Source organism: Lissotriton vulgaris, chromosome 2_1, assembly GCF_964263255.1.
Source record: "Lissotriton vulgaris chromosome 2_1, aLisVul1.2, whole genome shotgun sequence".
Classification (NCBI taxonomy): Eukaryota; Metazoa; Chordata; class Amphibia; order Caudata; family Salamandridae; genus Lissotriton; species Lissotriton vulgaris.
This window is the reverse complement of record NC_141687.1, coordinates 30,969,019-30,992,130: the sequence shown is the minus strand read 5'-3', so window position 1 is coordinate 30,992,130 and position 23,112 is coordinate 30,969,019. Positions and strand designations below refer to the sequence as shown.

General features: G+C 45.8%; 1 protein-coding gene across 1 annotated transcript in view; it reads right to left on the bottom strand.

The window, feature by feature from the left end:
* Positions 1-516: 516 nt before the first annotated feature.
* The window catches only part of LOC147729496 (adenylate cyclase type 10-like), a 573,747-nt gene continuing 551,151 nt past the window's right edge, over positions 517-23,112 (bottom strand). Inside the window, exon 6 of the mRNA XM_086954004.1 lies at positions 517-726. Coding sequence (XP_086810130.1) covers positions 517-726 — 210 coding nt within the window. The remainder of the gene's footprint in view (positions 727-23,112) is intronic.

Below are 23,112 nucleotides of genomic sequence, written 5' to 3'. Positions count from 1 at the left end.
ACGCCCCTGGACCTCATACATTAGATACGCCTCTGTTTATTAAGGCTCTATCCTCTGGCACCCTTGACCTGCAAAGGCCTGGTCCTGCTATAGAAACCTGAGCTGCTTGTCATGGTTCACCCCATAGGATCCCGAACTGCTAAGTGACTCCATAACAGTTTTATAGACAGCCACAGCGTCGAGGAGCTATACCTGCACAAGGACAGTGGTTCCACGCCAAGCAAGTGTGAGAGGGCCCATAACCTCTGTTCCTTACATGTCATTTGCCACCGTAGGGTTTTTTAATAAGTTGTGCAGTGGCAGTGTTATTTCACCGTGTTTCACCTAATGTATAAATGTACCGGCCTACAGCATAGCGCATAGTGCTTCACTTTGCGCCCCACCACTTTGAAATGTCACCCACCGCCCCTGCTCTAGACGAGCGCTCCCCCGCCCCTTCCACTCGCATCACACAGACTCTGCCAGGAGGGTGATCACTTTATTCTCTATGCTGTCCCTCTGCAGGCTGCTCCAGCTTCATTTCATTCTGCCCTGGAATAAGTAGTCCAGGGAGGCGGTGGAGTCCCCTTCCATGACGTCCCCCGGGCGCAGGGCCGGGCGCAGCAGGAACTTGGTCTGCAAGAGCGTCTCCGTGTCCATCTGCTGAGCCTCCTCCCAGTCCGGCATGTCCCCGGTGGCCGAAAGCCAGGCGTCCGTCACCACCCCCTCCGACTCGAACCACAGCTCCTGCAAGAGGACGCAGACAGTCAGAAGGGCCCTCATGGAGCTGCAACGCAGAGAGAACAGTGAGGGGCCACAGCGGGACCCCAGGCAGGGGAGCATCGGCAGAGAGGGGGCCGCAGCAGGAGCCCGGGAGCATCGGCAGACAGGGGGCCACAGCAGGAGCCCGGGCAGGATTAGGAATGAGGGCACAAAGGATGAGGGCACCATTGGGGGTATAAAAGATTAGGAATGAGGGCACAAGGGATGAGGGCACCACTGAGGGTATAAAGGATTAGGAATGAGGGCACAAGGGATGAGGGCACCATTGGGGGTATAAAAGATTAGGAATGAGGGCACAAGGGATGAGGGCACCACTGAGGGTATAAAGGATTAGGAATGAGGGCACAAAGGATGAGGGCACCACTGAGGGTATAAAGGATTAGGAATGAGGGCACAAAGGATGAGGGCACCACTGAGGGTATACAGGATTAGGAATGAGGGCACAAGGGATGAGGGCACCACTGAGGGTATAAAAATTAGGAATGAGGGCACAGAGGATGAGGGCACCATTGGGGGTATACAAATTAGAAATGAGGGCACAAGGGATGAGGGCACCATTGGGGGTATAAAAGATTAGGAATGAGGGCACAAAGGATGAGGGCACCACTGAGGGTATAAAGGATTAGGAATGAGGGCACAAAGGATGAGGGCACCACTGAGGGTATAAAGGATTAGGAATGAGGGCACAAGGGATGAGGGCACCACTGAGGGTATAAAGGATTAGGAATGAGGGCACAAAGGATGAGGGCACCACTGAGGGTATAAAGGATTAGGAATGAGGGCACAAGGGATGAGGGCACCACTGAGGGTATAAAGGATTAGGAATGAGGGCACAAAGGATGAGGGCACCACTGAGGGTATAAAGGATTAGGAATGAGGGCACAAAGGATGAGGGCACCACTGAGGGTATACAGGATTAGGAATGAGGGCACAAGGGATGAGGGCACCACTGAGGGTATAAAAATTAGGAATGAGGGCACAGAGGATGAGGGCACCATTGGGGGTATACAAATTAGAAATGAGGGCACAAGGGATGAGGGCACCATTGGGGGTATAAAAGATTAGGAATGAGGGCACAAAGGATGAGGGCACCACTGAGGGTATAAAGGATTAGGAATGAGGGCACAAGTGATGAGGGCACCACTGAGGGTATAAAGGATTAGGAATGAGGGCACAAAGGATGAGGGCACCACTGAGGGTATAAAGGATTAGGAATGAGGGCACAAGGGATGAGGGCACCACTGAGGGTATAAAAATTAGGAATGAGGGCACAAGGGATGAGGGCACCATTGGGGGTATAAAAGATTAGGAATGAGGGCACAAAGGATGAGGGCACCACTGAGGGTATAAAGGATTAGGAATGAGGGCACAAGTGATGAGGGCACCACTGAGGGTATAAAGGATTAGGAATGAGGGCACAAAGGATGAGGGCACCACTGAGGGTATAAAGGATTAGGAATGAGGGCACAAGGGATGAGGGCACCACTGAGGGTATAAAGGATTAGGAATGAGGGCACAAAGGATGAGGGCACCACTGAGGGTATAAAGGATTAGGAATGAGGGCACAAAGGATGAGGGCACCACTGAGGGTATAAAGGATTAGGAATGAGGGCACAAAGGATGAGGGCACCACTGAGGGTATAAAGGATTAGGAATGAGGGCACAAGGGATGAGGGCACCACTGAGGGTATAAAAATTAGGAATGAGGGCACAAAGGATGAGGGCACCATTGGGGGTATACAAATTAGAAATGAGGGCACAAGGGATGAGGGCACCATTGGGGGTATAAAAGATTAGGAATGAGGGCACAAGGGATGAGAGCACCATTGGGGGTATAAAAGATTAGGAATGAGGGCACAAAGGATGAGGGCACCACTGAGGGTATAAAAATTAGGAATGAGGGCACAAGGGATGAGGGCACCATTGGGGGTATAAAAGATTAGGAATGAGGGCACAAAGGATGAGGGCACCACTGAGGGTATAAAAATTAGGAATGAGGGCACAAGGGATGAGGGCACCATTGGGGGTATAAAAGATTAGGAATGAGGGCACAAAGGATGAGGGCACCACTGAGGGTATAAAGGATTAGGAATGAGGGCACAAGTGATGAGGGCACCACTGAGGGTATAAAGGATTAGGAATGAGGGCACAAAGGATGAGGGCACCACTGAGGGTATAAAGGATTAGGAATGAGGGCACAAGGGATGAGGGCACCACTGAGGGTATAAAGGATTAGGAATGAGGGCACAAAGGATGAGGGCACCACTGAGGGTATAAAGGATTAGGAATGAGGGCACAAAGGATGAGGGCACCACTGAGGGTATAAAGGATTAGGAATGAGGGCACAAAGGATGAGGGCACCACTGAGGGTATAAAGGATTAGGAATGAGGGCACAAGGGATGAGGGCACCACTGAGGGTATAAAAATTAGGAATGAGGGCACAAAGGATGAGGGCACCATTGGGGGTATACAAATTAGAAATGAGGGCACAAGGGATGAGGGCACCATTGGCGGTATAAAAGATTAGGAATGAGGGCACAAGGGATGAGGGCACCATTGGGGGTATAAAAGATTAGGAATGAGGGCACAAAGGATGAGGGCACCACTGAGGCTATAAAGGATTAGGAATGAGGGCACAAGTGATGAGGGCACCACTGAGGGTATAAAGGATTAGGAATGAGGGCACAAAGGATGAGGGCACCACTGAGGGTATAAAGGATTAGGAATGAGGGCACAAGGGATGAGGGCACCATTGGGGGTATAAAAGATTAGGAATGAGGGCACAAGGGATGAGGGCACCACTGAGGGTCATCACTGAAAGTATGAGAGGATTGGCGATGAGAGGACTTGGGATGGGGAAACATTGAGGGTATGAAGGTATTATGAATGAGGCAGGAGTTACAGAGTACCACTGATGGCATCAGGAGCGGGCACAACTAATGGCATGCAGGGATTAGGAATGAGGCCAGGAAGGTCAGAGCACAGCTAATGGAATGATGGGATGGAGGGATACCTTGGAGGAGTAATAGATTTTGCATAATAAAGGATATGCTATATTGTGTAGCACTTCCAATAGGCGGTTGGCACAGGCAGGCGCATATAAAGAGAACTGGCTCATGTGTGAGGTAGCGAAGAACATGTTACTTACCTTCGGTAACGCATTATCTGGTAGAGACTCTATCTAGGTGCAGATTCCTTACCTTTCAAATTCCAGGCGCCAGGCTGGATCTGGAAACTTTTTCTGAGTAATACCCCTTGCGGGCCGAATCGGGTGGCTCCATTCTGCTCCGAATAACATCGTCTGTGTTGGCAGCGTCAGTTATGACGTCACTGTCCCTATATAGGCCGTACCCAGGCGTGCTGACATCAGTACTTTTTATTTTTTCCACACCAGAAGGGCATAGCCACAAAGTAACTGACGTTGTAATGTGCAAACCTAGGGCCCCAAAAAGGGGAAATAACCCTAGCCTTAGAACATTAATCCACAAAGCGAGGAGACATGGGTGGGGCTTTAAGGAATCTGCAGCTAGATAGAGTCTCTACCAGCTAATGCTTTACCAAAGGTTAGTAACTTGTTCATCTGATAGAGACTTGTAGCTGCAGATTCCTTACCTTTGAATTAGATACCCAAGCCATACAATCCCAGCGGTGGGCTGCGGATCAATTTGCTAAACTAGGAAGTCCTTCAGAACCAAGTGAGCAAAATGCCCGTCCCTGCCAACCTGACCATCCAAACAGTAATGTGTTTCAAACGTGTGCAAAGATGCCAACATTGCAGCTTGACATATGTCTTGCACTGGGGCTCTCCAAGCCAAGGCTGTAGTTGTAGCCTTTTCCCTGGTGGAATGGGCCCTTAACACCTTAGATGCGGCGCAAATATCCCTCCCCAGTGCTGCGCTGTCCATTGGAACTAGTGCTGAATGGACGTCCAATGGTCGTGCGCAGCACTGGGGAGGTAGTGCTGCCGTCGGCCAACGCCCGACGCAGCACTTAAGAGGTTAATCCCTCAGGTTGATACTTCTTTGCCAAGACAAAGCAGATCTTGATGCAGAGAACAACCACAGTGAGAAATGGTCTTATTCTCCACTGCCCTTCCCTTCTTTGCTCCCACGGACCCCACAAAGAGTTGGTTGTCCACCCGGGACTCTTTGGTGCGGTCAAGGAAGAACGACAATGCTATTTTTGGGTCAAGAAGTTGGAAGTGTTCCTCCTCCTTAAAGGCATGCAGGGGAACAAAGAAGGTGGGAAAAGAGATGAACTGACCCAGATGGAATGGGGTCACCACTTTTTGTAAAAAAGACGCCCTGGTGTGAAGCACCAGCTGGTCCAGAAAGGACATAAGATACACCACTTTGTCTAGAAAGCACATAAGATAAGGAGGCGATTAAGATAACGCCTGGAACTCACTGACCCTGCGGGCCGATGTAATCACCACTAATACGGCTGTTTTGAGGGTCAACAGCCAGAGGGGACAATTGTGCAAAGGCTCAAATGGAGCCCACATCAGGTAGGTGAGGACCAAATTAAGGTCCCACTGTGGCAAGGGCGTAGGTGGAAACAGGCAAACCAGCCATTTTAGAAATCTATGCACAATGGGAGGTTTCAAGAGAGAAGGTTGGTCTGGCAGCCACAAAAAAGCAGACAGAGCAGAAAGGCAACCCTTAAGAGTGTCCAAAGCAGAGCCCTGCGGGGCAAGGGTGAGGATGAACAAGAGGACAGTAGAAAGAGAAGCAGATAGAGGGTCAATACTCCTCCCAGAGCAGTACAATACACATTTCTGTCAACGGCAGGCATATACCATCTTATTAGAGGGCCACCTAGCTGTCAGAATAATGTTACAGAATCTGGGAGGAAGGTCAAAAGCTATCAATTGTCGCCGCTCAATCTCCATGCATGGAGGCTCCGAGATGACAGGTTCGGGTGGAGAACCTTCCCCTGCTACTGCAACAGAAGATTCATCTGAAGGGGCATCCTGATTGGAGGATCGACACTCATTCTCAGAAGCTTTGGATACCAGACTTTCCGTGCCCAATCCAGAGTCACGCTCCTGATCTTCTTCATAACCCTGGGCAGGAGTGGTATGGGCGAAAAGGCATACAGAAGGCCTGAGCTCCACTCGAGACAAAAAGCATCGCAGAGCGATACCCGCCTTGGAAACTCCAACGCGCAGTACTGCTGACACTGTGTTCTCTTCGGAGGTGAACAAATCTAACCAAGGTTCTCTCCACTGCTGAAAGAGACCTTTTGCCACCTCCGACTGGAGACGCCATTATTTTTTTGCCTAAAAAAATATTTTTATTAAACAAGCTCATTAGAAATCACAAGGCTGAGAGTGTTTATACATGCATCACTAGGTTGAGCTTGATAACAATGATACATCATGATGGATCATACAAATACTATCACTTTGGGGACAATCAAAATATTCTCTTTTGCGATTCTACCTTGCAATGGGACTGTGCAGTATCATGAATTCCAGGCAACAAGCGAGCAGATAGACAGCATGGAGAGTTAAAAAACTGGTTGAGATTTCCTAAATACATGCATATGTTAACATATATTTGTAGTACAGTGCTAATTTGTGCCTGTGAGTGTAGTGTTTTCTTATACATGGCTGCTTAATTTGCTAAATTGTGACATGAATGCATTTTCAACAGTTAAATACATGTGGAAATATACCATTTAACTGCTCCATTTATTCTCAAAAAACAAAATAGATCTGGATAAACACCAATAAGATGGCCCAAAAATAAATATGGATAAAAACAGACGGAAATGTTAAAAAAACTGGATCTCTAATTATAAGGTGCGAAACCTCCCCAAGACACCTGCAGCTGCCTCAGAAGCTTTGTTTTTGGTGGGGGCAGGTAGAGGCGAGGTTTGGAAGATGAGGGAATTTGAGGTGGTGAATTAAAAGGTGCCTCGGACTGTGGTAGGCACTAACACCGCCCCCTCTAAGGGCCCGCCCCTCCTCAAACGGTAAAAAAGTTTCCCGGTTAGGCAGGCCTGTATTTGCTATTTGACAGCAAAATCCTCTTCTCTATTAGACACAACTCGAAGTGTCAGAATGAAGATCTTATATAGATTTAGAGCATGAATCTAGTGTATGGGATAAAGCACTCTCTGATACCCTCCAAAGACCTCAGAAAATCCTATCTATACTTTACATTCTTGCTGAAAAATACTAGAATTGAACAATATCATCCTGACGTTTAAATGTCACCGATCCAAATGGCCAAGTGTGGAGGCATTTTCCCAACCCCAAGGCGGCAATACACATAAAGTGCAGAGTTTAAGTGCAAAAAATGACTTGTACCCTAAGCCGAATCACACAATTTAAAAGTGCATTAATTGACCAACTACAATGAAAATAATTGATGATCTTCTAACATCAATTTGTGCTTGGCTTGCTAATACCATGTCCTTAAATCGTAAACAAATTTTCTCAAAACATGTGCCTAGGTTGTAACATAGCAAAATATTTTCACATTTGATAATTGTTCTATACAATGCAGCAAAAGACGTAGGAACTGCATTTAAAAAACACTGGGACCAGAAGCCCTCTTCCTACATCTCTAAGCGCTGAGCAAACAACTAACATGTGACTCAATGACCACAGGCCAATTTTACAAAAAGACAATTCTAAAATTTCTTGCAGCACATGGAAAGGCACTTTTAGGAAGCTGAATTATAACAGAAGGGGGGAGAGAGAGAGTCAGTGGATTCAGTCTCCCTGAATGTATACATAAACAAAGTGGAATCCACTCAAGGTGGTGATGGTCCCTCAAATGATAGGGAAACACACAGTGTTGTTTAAATGCCCCTCACACACCAACAGGCCCCTTGGTGTCATGCTTCATCATCGGGGCCTTCGCACCCCTCTACGGGATGCGGCGTGCTACGACTCGCGGATACGCAGGAGCACTTTGAAGTGAACTATGTGTGGGGGTGTGTGTATAGGATCAAAATGTGAGTGAGGTGAGGTGAAAAAAGTGAAAGGTTTAAAAAATACCTGGCACGTGGGAGGAAAAAATGCTTTATTTAAATCCCCGGCTGGTATTATTAAAAGAAGTGCAGGGCGTGGTTAGATAGATACGAGTTAGGGTATCCAGAACCACTAGTAAAGTGTCAACATGTTTCGGAGGTCACAGCCTCCTTCTTCAGGACAAGGGTTTATGCACTTACCCTCCCCTTACTCACATGCAAAATGTTAAAGTGTATTAAAAAATTAACAAAATTACCACAATGTGTAATATTCCTAACAATGTTTTATAGTGTTAGTGAATGCGGTTGCGCCCAGTTGGCGAAAGAACCTGCGGAAAGAAATGCATAGGTAAATATATGCAAATGTCACAAACTGATCATAGGAGAAGAAAAAACCTTCTCTGAGTATTGCGAGGGTAAACCAAAAATAATGGGACCCGGTAAGAAAAAAGAAAAATACACAGGTGGACATAACAGTCTTGACACACACACACACATATATATAAAAAACACTGAATTACTCTCTGGTATGATGGAAAGAGAGCACATAAGAAGGAAGAAGTCTTACTTTGAGTTCTAAAATGTAAGACCTCATGAGCCTAAACGTATATTGGGGTTCCTTCCTTCCTGATCTGAAAGGACCTAAAAATATGAATAAACGAGGTTCAGTTGGGAAAGAAAGCACAATACTGAGTCTATCCGGCTACAGACAGACTGCTAGTCTCAGACAGCCATTAACTCACGGTTACTGCATAGGTCATTCGCCTGCCTTCCCTCAACGCGGCTCCGATGAAGTGAGCCTGTGTAGCGTCAGGGGCCTTATATATACTCTCCCTCTTAGCAATTGAAGGTGGTTAATTAGGTAATTGAAATCGGCGTATGCCCAAATACGGCGAGAACAATCACCGGAGGTCCGGTGTTGCGCTCCCGAGGAACGCTATTGGCGCGCATGCGCACTCCAGCCTGACTAATGCGCATGCGCGGCCGAACTGAGCGACCGCGCATGCGCGATGAAGACGCGCTATACATTCAGCCGCAAAATACGGAGACAGGCAAGGATACAGTGCCTCCGCCTTGCTACAAATCTCACGTTGGCGCTAAGAGTGTATTAAGGGGCTGCACTCAGTATCTGAACCGAGCATGGGTCTCACGTTTGCACTGAAACAGGGACAATAATATCTGTTATTCAATACGTGTTCAGATTAGGCACAATACTGTACTACAGGGGCATATTATATATCACAGTGTTTAAAATGCAATACTACCTATCCCCCAGACAATATCAAGAGAGGGGAATAGCGTGTTCATTTTAGGGGAACAAACTCACAGGATTGGTACGTAGATGGCTGTTCGTTACCGGGCAAAAGAAGGCCATGTGCCCGTGGTGAGGTAATGTCAGTACCACCTGCTAGGCCAGTTGTATCAATGTTGTTAGACACTACAGTGTATAAGAGATAATTTTATAATCTCAAAAGACTCCAAGGGATTGAGTCATTAAGCCCCGTTGTGTCGGTTCCCAGCCTGAACACCCATCGTTGTTCCTTTTCTAAGAGGCCCACCTCTGATGGTAACTGTTCAATAACAGTCCACTGCAGTTCATTCACACAGTGTTGGTGTTCAATGAAGTGGGTAGACATTTTGGTAGTGAGTTTCTTACATCTGATGTTACTTTTGTGTTCATTTATTCTCACTTTGACAGGTCTTGTTGTCATCCCAACGTATTCTTTCCCACAAGGGCACGTGATCAGGTATACAACATTCTTGCTGTTGCAATTTGTGAATGCACGTTGCTCCCATTGTGTCCCATTTGAAAAGGTCAGGGTCATACTTTTTTTGGTGAGGTGGCAGTTGTTACAGTTGCCACAAGGATGGTGACCATGTATGTCCTGAAGTCTTGGTTGATCCTTTTTCGTTGGAGGGGGTCTTGTGTGGACAAGCATGTCCCTCAGATTCCTACCCCGTCTATGGGCAAACAGTGGCTTCTCCCACGTGAGACCGCTACTGTCAGTGTTTGTCAGTGTTTGTTCACCAACTTTGTCACCTGATTGGTGACTGGACTGTATGTGGTGACACATACTGTTCTTTTTTCGGCATCCTCCCTCTGTGGCTTATCCTCTAGGAGGGCTTCACGGTTTGTAGCAAGGCGGAGGCACTGTATCCTTGCCCGTCTCCGTATTTTGTGGCTGAATGTATAGCGCGTCTTCATCGCGCATGCGCGGTCGCTCAGTTCGGCCGCGCATGCGCATTAGTCAGGCAGGAGTGCGCATGCGCGCCAATAGCGTTCCTCGGGAGCGCAACACCGGACCTCCGGTGATTGTTCTCGCCGTATTTGGGCATACGCCGATTTCAATTACCTAATTAACCACCTTCAATTGCTAAGAGGGAGAGTATATATAAGGCCCCTGACGCTACACAGGCTCACTTCATCGGAGCCGCGTTGAGGGAAGGCAGGCGAATGACCTATGCAGTAACCGTGAGTTAATGGCTGTCTGAGACTAGCATTCTGTCTGTAGCCGGGTAGACTCAGTATTGTGCTTTCTTTCCCAACTGAACCTCGTTTATTCATATTTTTAGGTCCTTTCAGATCAGGAAGGAAGGAACCCCAATATACGTTTAGGCTCATGAGGTCTTACATTTTAGAACTCAAAGTAAGACTTCTTCCTTCTTATGTGCTCTCTTTCCATCATACCAGAGAGTAATTCAGTGTTTTTTATATATATGTGTGTGTGTGTCAAGACTGTTATGTCCACCTGTGTATTTTTCTTTTTTCTTACCGGGTCCCATTATTTTTGGTTTACCCTCGCAATACTCAGAGAAGGTTTTTTCTTCTCCTATGATCAGTTTGTGACATTTGCATATATTTACCTATGCATTTCTTTCCGCAGATTCTTTCGCCAACTGGGCGCAACCGCATTCACTAACACTATAAAACATTGTTAGGAATATTACACATTGTGGTAATTTTGTTAATTTTTTAATACACTTTAACATTTTGCATGTGAGTAAGGGGAGGGTAAGTGCATAAACCCTTGTCCTGAAGAAGGAGGCTGTGACCTCCGAAACATGTTGACACTTTACTAGTGGTTCTGGATACCCTAACTCGTATCTATCTAACCACGCCCTGCACTTCTTTTAATAATACCAGCCAGGGATTTAAATAAAGCATTTTTTCCTCCCACGTGCCAGGTATTTTTTAAACCTTTCACTTTTTTCACCTCACCTCACTCACATTTTGATCCTATACACACACCCCCACACATAGTTCACTTCAAAGTGCTCCTGCGTATTCGCGAGTCGTAGCACGCCGCATCCCGTAGAGGGGTGCGAAGGCCCCGATGATGAAGCATGACACCAAGGGGCCTGTTGGTGTGTGAGGGGCATTTAAACAACACTGTGTGTTTCCCTATCATTTGAGGGACCATCACCACCTTGAGTGGATTCCACTTTGTTTATGTATACTTTTAGGAAGCTGACAGTCTATAAACTGATGTAACTGTCACAACCTCACCTTCGTCGCCCCCATCTAGTGTGGTGTAGTTCCTATATTCACAATAGGCTCTGCGCAATGGAATAATATATCCTATAGATTTGACGTAGAACTTTTGTCTACTAGGTTTCTATCGAATATATTAAACTTAATTGTGAGTGCCAGCTAGCTCAGAGGTCACTAGAAACGTTCTCGAATAAGCAAGTAGGGATTTGTTTCTGACAACCGCATAAATATGACAACTTTTTTTCCCCAAGAATAAACGTATCTTCAGAGTCGTGGAAATAATAGATAGGTATTTTACTCACTCAATCGTGCATGCTTAGTTTCAACAGAGGTGCAGAGAAATAGAGAGACAGGCGTTTTCAATAAAAGGATTTATTGAACGGTCTTCTTTCTCATGCAAGTAAAGTGAACTGCTACAATCGTAAGATATTATAGATAGAGGGGTCCCAGACTGGGGGAAGGGAAAGAATTATGAACAAAATGATAAAAACATTAACTATGTTACAAATGGAAAGAGACATAGACAAATCTAGAATACAATGTTTTAATTTGCGCTGTACTGGAAACCTGATCACTGGTTATACATTTGTAGAAAAGGTTTTTGCAATTTTACAAGATTTAAAAGTGCCCAGAGAGGGAAAGGGGAGGGAGGGGTGTGCTGTGAAGGGATATAGTGGAGGTATAAATAGAAAGACAGTCTTCAATATCACACCAACAAATGCACTTCCTTATGTCCACACAGAACTTTTTTGAATGATCCCCTTATCAAGGGTCAAGAAAGTATTAATCAATACATTCAATTATAGACCATGCTTCTGAGACAGCTGTATGAATCCGCCATGGGGTAGAAGCTGGTGTGGTGTAGTAGAAGTCTACGTTTCGACCCTGAATGTTGCAGGGATGGTTACCCTTGCGACGCGGGTCTTCGTCAGGACAAAAGGGTGAGGAGAAGGGGAAAGGGGTGGGTAACCTCCTTGAAGGACGAACTTAGTAAAGGAAGTTTCATCGTCCAACCTTGTAGTTGAAACACTGTCCCTGGAAAATTACACGGGCAGGGGACGCACGGATCAAATCATTGAAGTGCTACCGTTGGCATCTTTATAGGACATCCCTGTACTTATCAGTTTAAACGAGAAGAGCGGGGGGCAGCAGGACCTCACCCGATTGGAAATTGATGGCGTCTTTGTCAGTTGAAATCTATTTAGATGTTCCGATGAGGCAAAAGGGGGTTTAATCATGATGGATCATACAAATACTATCACTTTGGGGACAATCAAAATATTCTCTTTAGCGATTCTACCTTGCAATGGGACTGTGCAGTATCATGAATTCCAGGCAACAGCTGAGCAGATAGACAGCAAGGAGAGTTAAAAAACAGGTTGAGATTTCCTAAATACATGCATATGTTAACATATATTGTGGTTCCGTATTTCCGAATTGGGTTCGATAGTTCCGAAACCCGATTTATAAAGATTGTCGGAAATGGACGATCTTGATGTCGGCAGACCGCAAATGACGAGTCTAACGTGTTTGGGTGTTTTCGCTTGAATCGATATAAGAGAACACCCTGCATTTGAGGATTTAGTTTGAACCCTCGGGTTCCATTTTGTAAAGCGGCAGCCATCTTGTATGGTTGCCCTAACATAGGCCCTGTGATTGTGGCCGAGCGAGTCCTTGACACGTATGCCTTAGCTGACACTTGGTTGACCTGGCCGAACTGACTTTTCCCCTGGGGCGAATCCTGCTGAGCCAGTTCCTTGGTTAGCAGCTGCACTGATAAAGATCAAAGAGCAGGACGTGGTCCGATTTTATGGCCTACCGTTCCCACTCCTCCATCTCCTTTCCATCTGTTCCTGCCTTTCCTTTACAACATGTTCATCGATCTAGTTGAAGGTTTTATGATAGGTTTGTCCGGCCTGATCGAACAGGAAAATAACATATGTGTGACCATTTGTGGTGGGCTGGACAACGGAAAATGGGATTGACTTTGACTGTCGTGATTCGCTACTTTTTGAAATGCTACTTGCTCATTGGTTAGTTTTGTATGCACCGAATGTAAATTGTGATGTTGCCAGAAGCGTAATTTTCAGCATAAAAGACCGAGTTTTGTTCACTGAGGTGGTGCAGTCTCTTTCGAACTACCCGTGTGTACTTCGTAGACCTCTGTCCCTGGTTGCAACCATTAAACTTTGGTCTTTGACGTCATCGAGAAGTATCCCGTGTCTCTGTTTGCCAAGACAGGGGAAACCAGGATCTTTGGGTGTTGCCCTGACACCGCTGTTTTTTTTTTGTATTAGTATTGTTTCCGAGAAAACCCAGTACCTCATTTGGCGCCCAAAGTGGGGCGACTTCAGCAGTACCGGTCCAAGCCAGAGGTTCGTGAGGAGTGTCGTGTGGAAATTCCGGAGGTTGGCCAGCCACTTCAGCGACCCCTGCATGTCGACGTGGTTCCGAAGGTCTTTGCTGCGAGGCTTCCCGCGTCCCGACGGCTACGAAGGACTGCTGCCCTGACTGTCGCCCTGTTTAGGAGCCTTAGACGTTTGTAGAGTTTGTAGATTGACGGGTCTTCTGGTGACGCCATCGACGATTCAGTTAAGTATAAAGGGAGCGTCTCCTAGTTCTTAGTTCTTAGGTTTGGTTTGTATCCTTTAGTGGATAGCTTTGATTTGGTATCTGCAGGCCCCAAAGCTAAGGGATTCGTGTATTCACAAGCTTATCGATTTTAGATTACCCTTGTTGTTTGAAGCTAGACTAGTGAGCAAGATGCCTGGTTTTAGCAGTCTTAGGAATTTGTTTAGTTGTGGTACTATGAGGGATTCCCGGATAGAGGATTCGTGTCCGGTTCCTCCGATCGGAACTCCTACATACGAGTTATACGTGAAGCATGGCGTAGGTCCAATTAGCTACAATGAGATCTGGATAAAATACACAAAGAACGACGGTGTCCTACAGTGGCCCCGTTATGGTAGTTTTGAGACAGAAGTTTTAGATAATCTCGAAGTGAAGTTTTTCAAGAAGAAAGTCCGGCCGGCAATGTTTGACTCTTTCCGCATTTGGCGCAAGGAAGCCAAACAGAAAGAAATTAAGTTAGCAAAGAAGAATAGGAAGGGTATGTCAATGGTGCAAGCCGCCGTTGCATACAAAAATGATGAAGAAGAAAAAGATAGTGAACAGATGCTTAGAGTGAGGAAGTTAGCGGTAGACAGATGCTACCCAGTTTTGCCAGCTAAAGAGCAGAAAGACAAAAAGGATCTTGTGAAAGACCCTTTGATGTCACATTTGCTAAATTCTCCACCACCCTATGTGCAGAATGCTACAGCTCCACCACAGCCTGTTGTGGCCGTGCAAGCTCCTATTGTTTTGCCTCCTGTTATTCCTTTACCGCCAGCTCCTCCGATGGTTGGTCCTTCTAATACGCAGCCTTCTCAAGGGTTGCCTGCTTTGCCTTCTGTTACTACTGCTGTTCCTACGCCTGTTCCAACTATGGATCCGACTACTATTGCTTCGTCTCCTCTTGTCCTTCCGACTGTTCCTTCTCCTAGACAGCGGCTGTCCGCTGTCTTTTCTAATTTCTTAACTCCTATTTTGGGGCAGATGGGTATGTCTCATGTGACCGAGCGTAGACAACTGCGTAGTCAATTGCCCGCTACAGATGAGCGAGTGATTCTAGATCATATGACACGTAGATGGCTGACGTATACGTCCCAGTATGATTTGGAAGGTATTATGGATGTCTTCCGACAATGGGAAGCACCAAAGCAGCGATATGTTTTTGAACTCATGTGTGCGTTCCTCCATGAACAATGGATGAATGAAGTGGGTAGAGTTCCTGTAGAATTATCTCGATTGCGTTCGGAGTTTGCCAAAGGAACGATTGTGAGTCTACCCGATGTTGAGAAAGCAGTATCAGTGTTACTGTTGCTGCGAAGCGATGTTCCTGTTGAACAGTTGTTTGAGCCAGATTCGTCAGTTAGGAGAAAAGCGCGTCAATATCCGATGCGAGAGGTTCCTCCAGTATGGAGACCTGCTGACCCTGCTGCTCAGCCACCGGTTTTAGCACATTTCCATCGTGTGTGGGTACATGTGCCATGGAAGCGAGCAGAAGTTTTAGCGCTTAAGCAGACTTTACCAGATCCACGAAAGAACCCTGCAGGGTACTATAAAGAACTTACACAGACTGTGAGTTCGTGTGTCATGAATCTGGCAGGTATAGATATGCTTTTTGGGAATGTTGTTCCACAACCCATTTGGAATGTCATTCGTTATACTGATCACGATGCTGAGTTGGGTGATTCGTGGGTGAATCTCGCTGCAGCAAATGACAGACAAGTGGGAGGTGCTAAGCCTGAAGATGCTATTACTGAACTTCCTGGTAGGATTATTACTTTCATGAAGACTTTAATGCCTGAAGTCCGTGTTAATTGGGATAAATTGTCAGCCTGTAAGCAGAAGAAAGAAGAGTCTGTTTCAGACTTTTTCTCGCATTTCGAAGAGACGTTCGTAGATCATAGTGGTCAGGATATGGCTGCCGAAGGTGGCCAGAGATTGTTTGTTGATAAATTTGTGCACAATCTTCTTCCCGAGCTGTGTACTAAGTTGAAAGATTCTGAGAGTTCTTGGCCCGTTTCTACTTCGGCGCAGATTCTTGCTACGGCTCAGTACTACGAGAATAGGCGTAAGGATGAGTTAGAGAAAGAGGATAAGAAGACTAAGGAATTGAAGACTAAAGTTCTTCTTCAACAAGCTTATCCACCCCGTGTTAATAATCAGCGTGATTATCAGCAGCCTCAACAGTATTCGAGGAACTCGCAAAGAAACGAGACTCCTCAACAACAGCGTATTCAATATGGTCCTAATCAGTGTGCGTATTGTAAAGAAGAGGGTCATTACAAGAATAGTTGTCCGGTTTTGTTGCAACGTGCAAATAGTGCTCCTGGCGTTAGAGGTCGAGGTGCTCAACAAGTGCCTCGTGTAGAGGTCGCGGACAAAATACGCGCCCTTTGCCTCCACAGAATTCAATGAATAGTTTTGATCAGCAACAGAGTTCTTCTGGTCGATCTACACAGTACTATGTCGATGATTACTATGTTGAAGGCGATGGTGATCAAGGTAATGATTATTAGGACAGCCATGGACAAAGAGAGGGAGTCGTTTCAGTTCCGGTAGATCAGAGTGGACCTTACGTGGAAGTGATTGCATCAGGTGTGTCAGAGCCTTTTCTGCTAGACACTGGTGCTACGAAGAGTTCTATTATGCATTCGAAACTCCCTGGTGCACCTTTGTCTGGCTTAAATAATGTTTCTATAGGTTTTTCTGGCGCCCCCGTTATGAATCCGATTTCCGTTCCATTGCCTATTTCTGTTGGTCCTCAAAGACTTGAAGCACCCCTTCTTTTGACAACGGGTTGTAATGAGAACTTACTAGGCCTTGATTTGCTGAAAAGATTGTATGCGACATTGTATTGTTCTCCAGCAGGAGTACATCTTACGTTGGGTGAGAATATGATTTCTCCGATCTATGTTTCGAAAAATTGTCTTCCATCTGAATTGTCTTCCTTACCAGACTCGTTGTGGGCTACAGGTCCCAATGATGTGGGCCTGTTAGACATTCCTCCATATGTTGTGTCGTTGAAAGCGAATGCTCAGTTGCCACGCATTCCGCAATATCGAATTTCAAGTGATGGTGAACGTGCACTTTTAGCGATCATTTATGATCTGATCGACAAAGATGTTATTGAAGAGACTCGAGGTAATGTGTGTAATAGTCCGGTTTTGCCTGTTCTAAAGAGAACTGATTCTTCACAGCCTCCGGTATATAGGTTCGTTATCGATCTTCGTGAGGTGAACAAAATAGTTGTTCCACAATTCCCTGTTGTGCCTGACATTACTGCGTTACTGACATTGATTCCAGCTTCAGCTTCTTGGTTTTTGGTGATTGACTTGAAGAATGCTTTCTTCAGCATCCCGATTGCCATAGAGAGTAGAGATATCTTTGGATTCTTTTTGGGAGGACGAAGTTTCCGCTTCAAGCGCGCTCCTCAAGGTTATTGTGAGAGTCCATCAATTTATAGTCAAGCTTTGAAGACACAACTTGACTTGTTGGCCTTACAGGACGGTGCGGCCCTTATCCAGTACGTTGACGATTTGTTAGTTGCTGCCGATACTGAAGAGATATGTAAGGATGCCACTGTGTCTTTATTGTCTCATTTGTCTAAATGTCATCACAAAGTTTCTCTTTCCAAGCTACAACTTTGTCGCCAAGAAGTTACCTACTTAGGTCACCTCTTATCGAAGGAGGGAAGGAAACTGACCCCAGAAAGAATTCAGACCATTGCGAAAATGAGTGTCCCTATGACATAGAGAGAAGTACGTGCGTTTTTGTGTATCACGTCGTACTGTAGACAGTGGATCCCAAATTTTTCTCTTTTAGCGAAACCTTTGATAGCTCTTACGGTTAAGGACACTCCGAATCCTATTCCTTGGACTGACGAATGTCAAAAGAGCTTTTCTGAATTACGTGATGCATTGTGTTCGGCTCCTGTATTGGGTACTCCCGACTACAGTAAACCTTTCACATTGTATGTCCATGAAAGGGAAGGATGTGCATTGTCGGTTTTGACTCAACAATTTGGCGAGAAGCAACGCCCATGTGCGTACTTTTCGTCAACTTTAGATCCTGTAGTTAGAGCGTTGCCGAGTTGTTTGAGAGCAACTGCAGCAGCGGCTGTTTCGATTCGACAATCTGCTGGTTTGGTTATGGATAATACGCTAGTGGTTATGGTTCCACATGCAGTGGATACCTTGTTGAATCGGACAAAGACTCAGCACTTGACTAGTGCTAGGTTGTCAGGGTATGAGCTTACGTTGTTGGCAAGCCATGTGCACATCAAGAGGTGCAATACTCTAAATCCGGCTACATTGTTGCCGATTTCGCTTGAGGCAGACGATGATAGCGAAGAGCAACATGATTGTTTCTTGAGAACTGAAGAAGAGACCAAAGGGAGGATTGATCTGAAAGATACTCCTCTCCCTGATTGCAATGATGCCTTGTGGGTTGACGGCTCATGTTTTAAATTGCCAAATGGCGATGCTACTGCAGCATATGCCGTGACGACTTTACATGCAGTTGTCGAAGCTGCTCGAATACCATATAATTCTGCACAAGCGGCAGAGTTGATCGCACTTACGAGAGCATGTGTGTTAGCGAAAGGGAAAAGAGTGAATGTGTATACTGACAGTCAGTATGCGTTTGGAGTGGCGCATAGTTTTGGACGATTGTGGCGTGAACGTGGATTTTTGACATCGCATGGGACGAAAATCCAGCATGGGCAACTGGTGAATGAACTTCTTGAATCTCCTACGTTACCTTTGCAAATAGCGACTGTGAAGTGTAGCGCCCATAAGAAAGTGACAGATGATGTTGGTCGTGGTAATGCGTTTGCGGATGAGGTCACGAAAGAAACTGCAAGGAATATAATGAGTCGAATGTATGTTGCGGGTCCAGCAAGGTGGGTTCCAGAAGCAGGCATGTGCGAAGACACCATTGAGAGCGTGAAGGTTATTCAGAGTGAGGCCACGGAGAAAGAGTTGAATGAATGGAGAGAGAGGAAGGGTAGATTGGATGTGAGTGGTTGTTGGACTGATTTGTCCGAACACCAGAGATGGTTGCTACCGAATGCTTATGTGTTGCCAGTTGTTACAATGGCGCATGGACTGGCACATATTAGTGTGAAAGGGATTTGTAAGTTGTTGGCTTCGGTTTGGCAGAATACAGGAATACCCAGATGTGCAGAGAACTTGGTTAAGAATTGCATGGTATGCTTGATGCATAATCCTGGTAAGGGAACTCCAACACCAGCTGGTCATTTTGCTCCTCCGACGTATCCGTTTGAGGCATTGCAGCTAGATTTTATTCATATGGAAAGATGCAACAACTTGAAGTATGTGATAGTGGTTGTTTGCTCTTTCTCTAGATGGGTAGAAGCTTACCCCATTAAGGACAATACTGCCTTGTCCACTGCTAAAGTTTTGATCAAAGAATTCTTCCCTAGGTTTGGATTGCCAAGAATCATTTGGAGTGATAACGGAAGTGAGTTTGTGGGACGAGTGATGAAGAGAGTGTGTGAAGGTCTTGGGATCAGGCAGAAGTTCCACACTGCAAATCATCCCCAATCAGCTGGTTTAGTCGAGTGCTATAATGGCACTCTGAAGCTAAAGTTGGCCAAAATTCAAGAGAGCACTGGTTTACAATGGCCAGATTCTTTGCCATTAGCACTTTTGTCCACCCGCATGACTGTGCACTCGCAAATGGGTTTGAGTCCGTATAAGGTTGTGTTTGGTCGCCCGGCGAATATTTGGGGCGTACCAAGACCAAAGAGGTTTAGTGACCTCGAGTACCCTGTTTTGCTTGATTAATTGCGTGAACTGACAACTAAAATGAGTGTTTTACGCCAACAGGTTCACGATTCGCTACCACAACCTACAGATGATCCAGGACACGTGATTGAACCTGGTTCCTGGGTGTTCATCAGGAACTTTCAAAGAACAAAGAATACTCAGCCCCGCTGGACTGGACCGTATTAGGTCCTCTTGTCAACGAGATCTGCGGTGCGAGTTCATGGTAAAAAACACTGGATTCATGGGTGTCATACGAAGAAGGCACCCCTACCTTTACCATACGATCAGTGGGTTCAAGACGGTCTTGCAGATTCAGAAACAGAGACTGTCCCAAGGTTTGTCACGTTTAGTGATGCTCGTTTGATCGATACCAATTCAGAATTCGAGAGTGATCAGCTTTTGCAAGAAGCAATACCTCCTGAGAAGCGGTTGGACACTACTGATCCTCAGCTGTTGTTCACCGATCAAGAACTGCCTGGAAAAGATAGATACAATCTGAGATCGAGAAATAAGGACTAATAAAGTGAATAAAGTTGATTTTTTTTATGTTTGCAGGTTAACTCTCCACCAAGGATCTACGTATTTTTGTTTTTCTGAACTGCCATCCGGTTCTTGCTGCTAGGGTCGCGGTTGCTACAAGTCTTGGGAGTGCAAGCCTGAGACACTAGGTCTTGGGTTCCGTTAGTCCGAGGCTGTCTTCCTGGGTTTAGCGGAGGCCTCTCGAGCAGAATCAACCAACCACTGCGGGCAGCAACTTTAGTTTAGGATGGATTTCTTTGAGTCGGAGAGACCTGTGCAGACATTGACTTTTAGAAAACGCATTTGTAAAATAATGTTGAAGAAATGTTTTTTAATTCCGTGCATACTTCTACTACTGAGTATCGTAATTTTTATAATTGGTTATGTAGCATTTGTTTTTAAAGAGACGTCTAATTCCACTGTGCAATCTACACCTTCACCTACTATTTCCTCTTATTCTTTCCACCCTTTGCCTGAATATGAGGTAGTTAGACGTAAGGAGTTTGCTAACAATTCCTTCATACAGCTTTTGCACCAGCATCAGTTAGTGATTAATACAACGAGCTGCTGGATTTGTGGTTTAATGCCTCATACAGCTGATAAGAGAATTCCTTATTTAGTTTTGCCCTTTAGTTTAAATGGTTCGATTTGAGCTTACAGAACCATGTTTATATATGCCCACAGTGTTGACCCCTTACGCTCACCGAGAGATAATCCGAAGAATAGTCCTATAGCTAGAGGCATAGTCGATATGATTCAAGGGACTAATGCAGTAGAGACTATTCCACAAGACGAGAGACAACCATATAGTGGTTGGAGCGTAAGTGGATATGGAGTAAGTCTGAGTATTAACCAGCTTGCGAAAAGTCCCCTACCGATCTGGATAGTGCCCCATAAGGGTTACTATTGTCTACAGGGCAACGGTAAGAATCCGAGAGCTCAGTTTGGGAAGAGCGTCTGCACTGAGACTTACGTGTTTCCGTCTCAGTCTTCCCCAGCGTTTTTAGCTGCCAAGGGTACTTATTTTGTCTGCTATGACAAAGCATATACATGGTTGCCCCATGATTTTTCGGGCACATGTTTTGTTTCCTTTCTGTTACCCCCCACCTTTACAGCTGCGGCAGATTACCACAAGATCAGAATTGCTAGAGGTGTCTTTAGCCAAGAAGACACTGCAGGGCAGGAATTGGGTGATTTCTTCAAGGGTTTTCTGCCGTTTTGGGGACCTATGGCTAACAGAAGGAATATTCGTCAGCTAACAAGAGTGGTTGAGTCCACCATAGTTGAGACCGCCGGTGCCCTTGGTAATTTGACTGCTGAGCTCCAGTCGGATAGACTTATGACCCTTCAGAATAGAGTTGCCCTAGACGTTATTCTAGCCGATCGAGGGGGAGTTTGTAGATTGATTCAATCGAGCTGCTGCGTTTTTATTCCGGATAATGCTCCGTCAGTCTTCCAGGCCATTTCCAAATTGCATAAAATCTCTGATTCTGTCCACCTGGACAAAGGGGATTGGTCTTTGATGGGATGGTTATGGGGATTGATATCCACTTGGGGTTGGAAGATTTTGATGGTCATTGGTATGGTCTTAGCGATTCTGTTCATGTTCTGTCTCTGTGTGCAGTGCGCTCCGGCCCTTTTTGGCCTTTGTGCTACAATGTGCGTACGGAAGCCTGTCCGAAGAGAGATCCATAGAAATAAGATGATGCTACAGAAGCATATCGATGATCTGATGAATATAGATCCAGATTCAGATTAAAATGGGTTTATTGCCTATGATAGGGCAAAAGGAGGGTCTGTGGTTCCGTAGTTCCGAATTGGGTTCGATAGTTCCGAAACCCGATTTATAAAGATTGTCGGAAATGGACAATCTTGATGTCAGCAGACCGCAAATGACGAGTCTAACGTGTTTGGGTGTTTTTGCTTGAATCAATATAAGAGAACACCCTGCATTTGAGGATTTAGTTTGAACCCTCGGGTTCCATTTTGTAAAGCGGCAGCCATTAATTATGTGCTTATATAGCGCTGGAATCACTCCCGAAGGGGTACCTCCGCGCTTCGACCGCTGCGAAACCCTTCCTGGCTTCCCTGAGAGATGGTCCCTTAATGGGTATCTCCAGGGTGAGACCAGGCATCCCCGGCGGTCTGGTGGGGCCGTTAGTGAAGATGAGACAAGCTAGTGCCCAGAGTTGCCGAATGTGATCGCTGATCAGAGTGGGCACTGAGGCGAGAGAATTATCAAGTCCGTTGACCCTGGTCCAGAAACCTGCCGCGTCGGGAATCGAACCCTGGTCCCGGGCCGTCCTCTGCTCTCGGGTCTGCCGCCTCTAACCAGTGAGCCACACTACTTCACATCTTGTATGGCTGCCCTAACATAGGCCCTGTGATTGTGGCCGAGCGAGTCCTTGACACGTATGCCTTAGCTGACACTTGGTTGACCTGGCCGAACTGACTTTTCCCCTGGGGCGAATCCTGCTGAGCCAGTTCCTTGGTTAGCAGCTGCACTGATAAAGATCAAAGAGCAGGACGTGTTCCGATTTTATGGCCTACCGTTCCCACTCCTCTATCTCCTTTCCATCTGTTCCTGCCTTTCCTTTACAACATGTTCATCGATCTAGTTGAAGGTTTTATGATAGGTTTGTCCGGCCTGATCGAACAGGAAAATAACATATGTGTGACCATTTGTGGTGGGCTGGACAACGGAAAATGGGATTGACTTTGACTGTCGTGATTCGCTACTTTTTGAAATGCTACTTGCTCATTGGTTAGTTTTGTATGCACCGAATGTAAATTGTGATGTTGACAGAAGCGTAATTTTCAGCATAAAAGACCAAGTTTTGTTCACTGAGGTGGTGCAGTCTCTTTCAAACTACCCGTGTGTACTTCGTAGACCTCTGTCCCTGGTTGCAACCATTAAACTTTGGTCTTTGACGTCATCGAGAAGTATCCCATGTCTC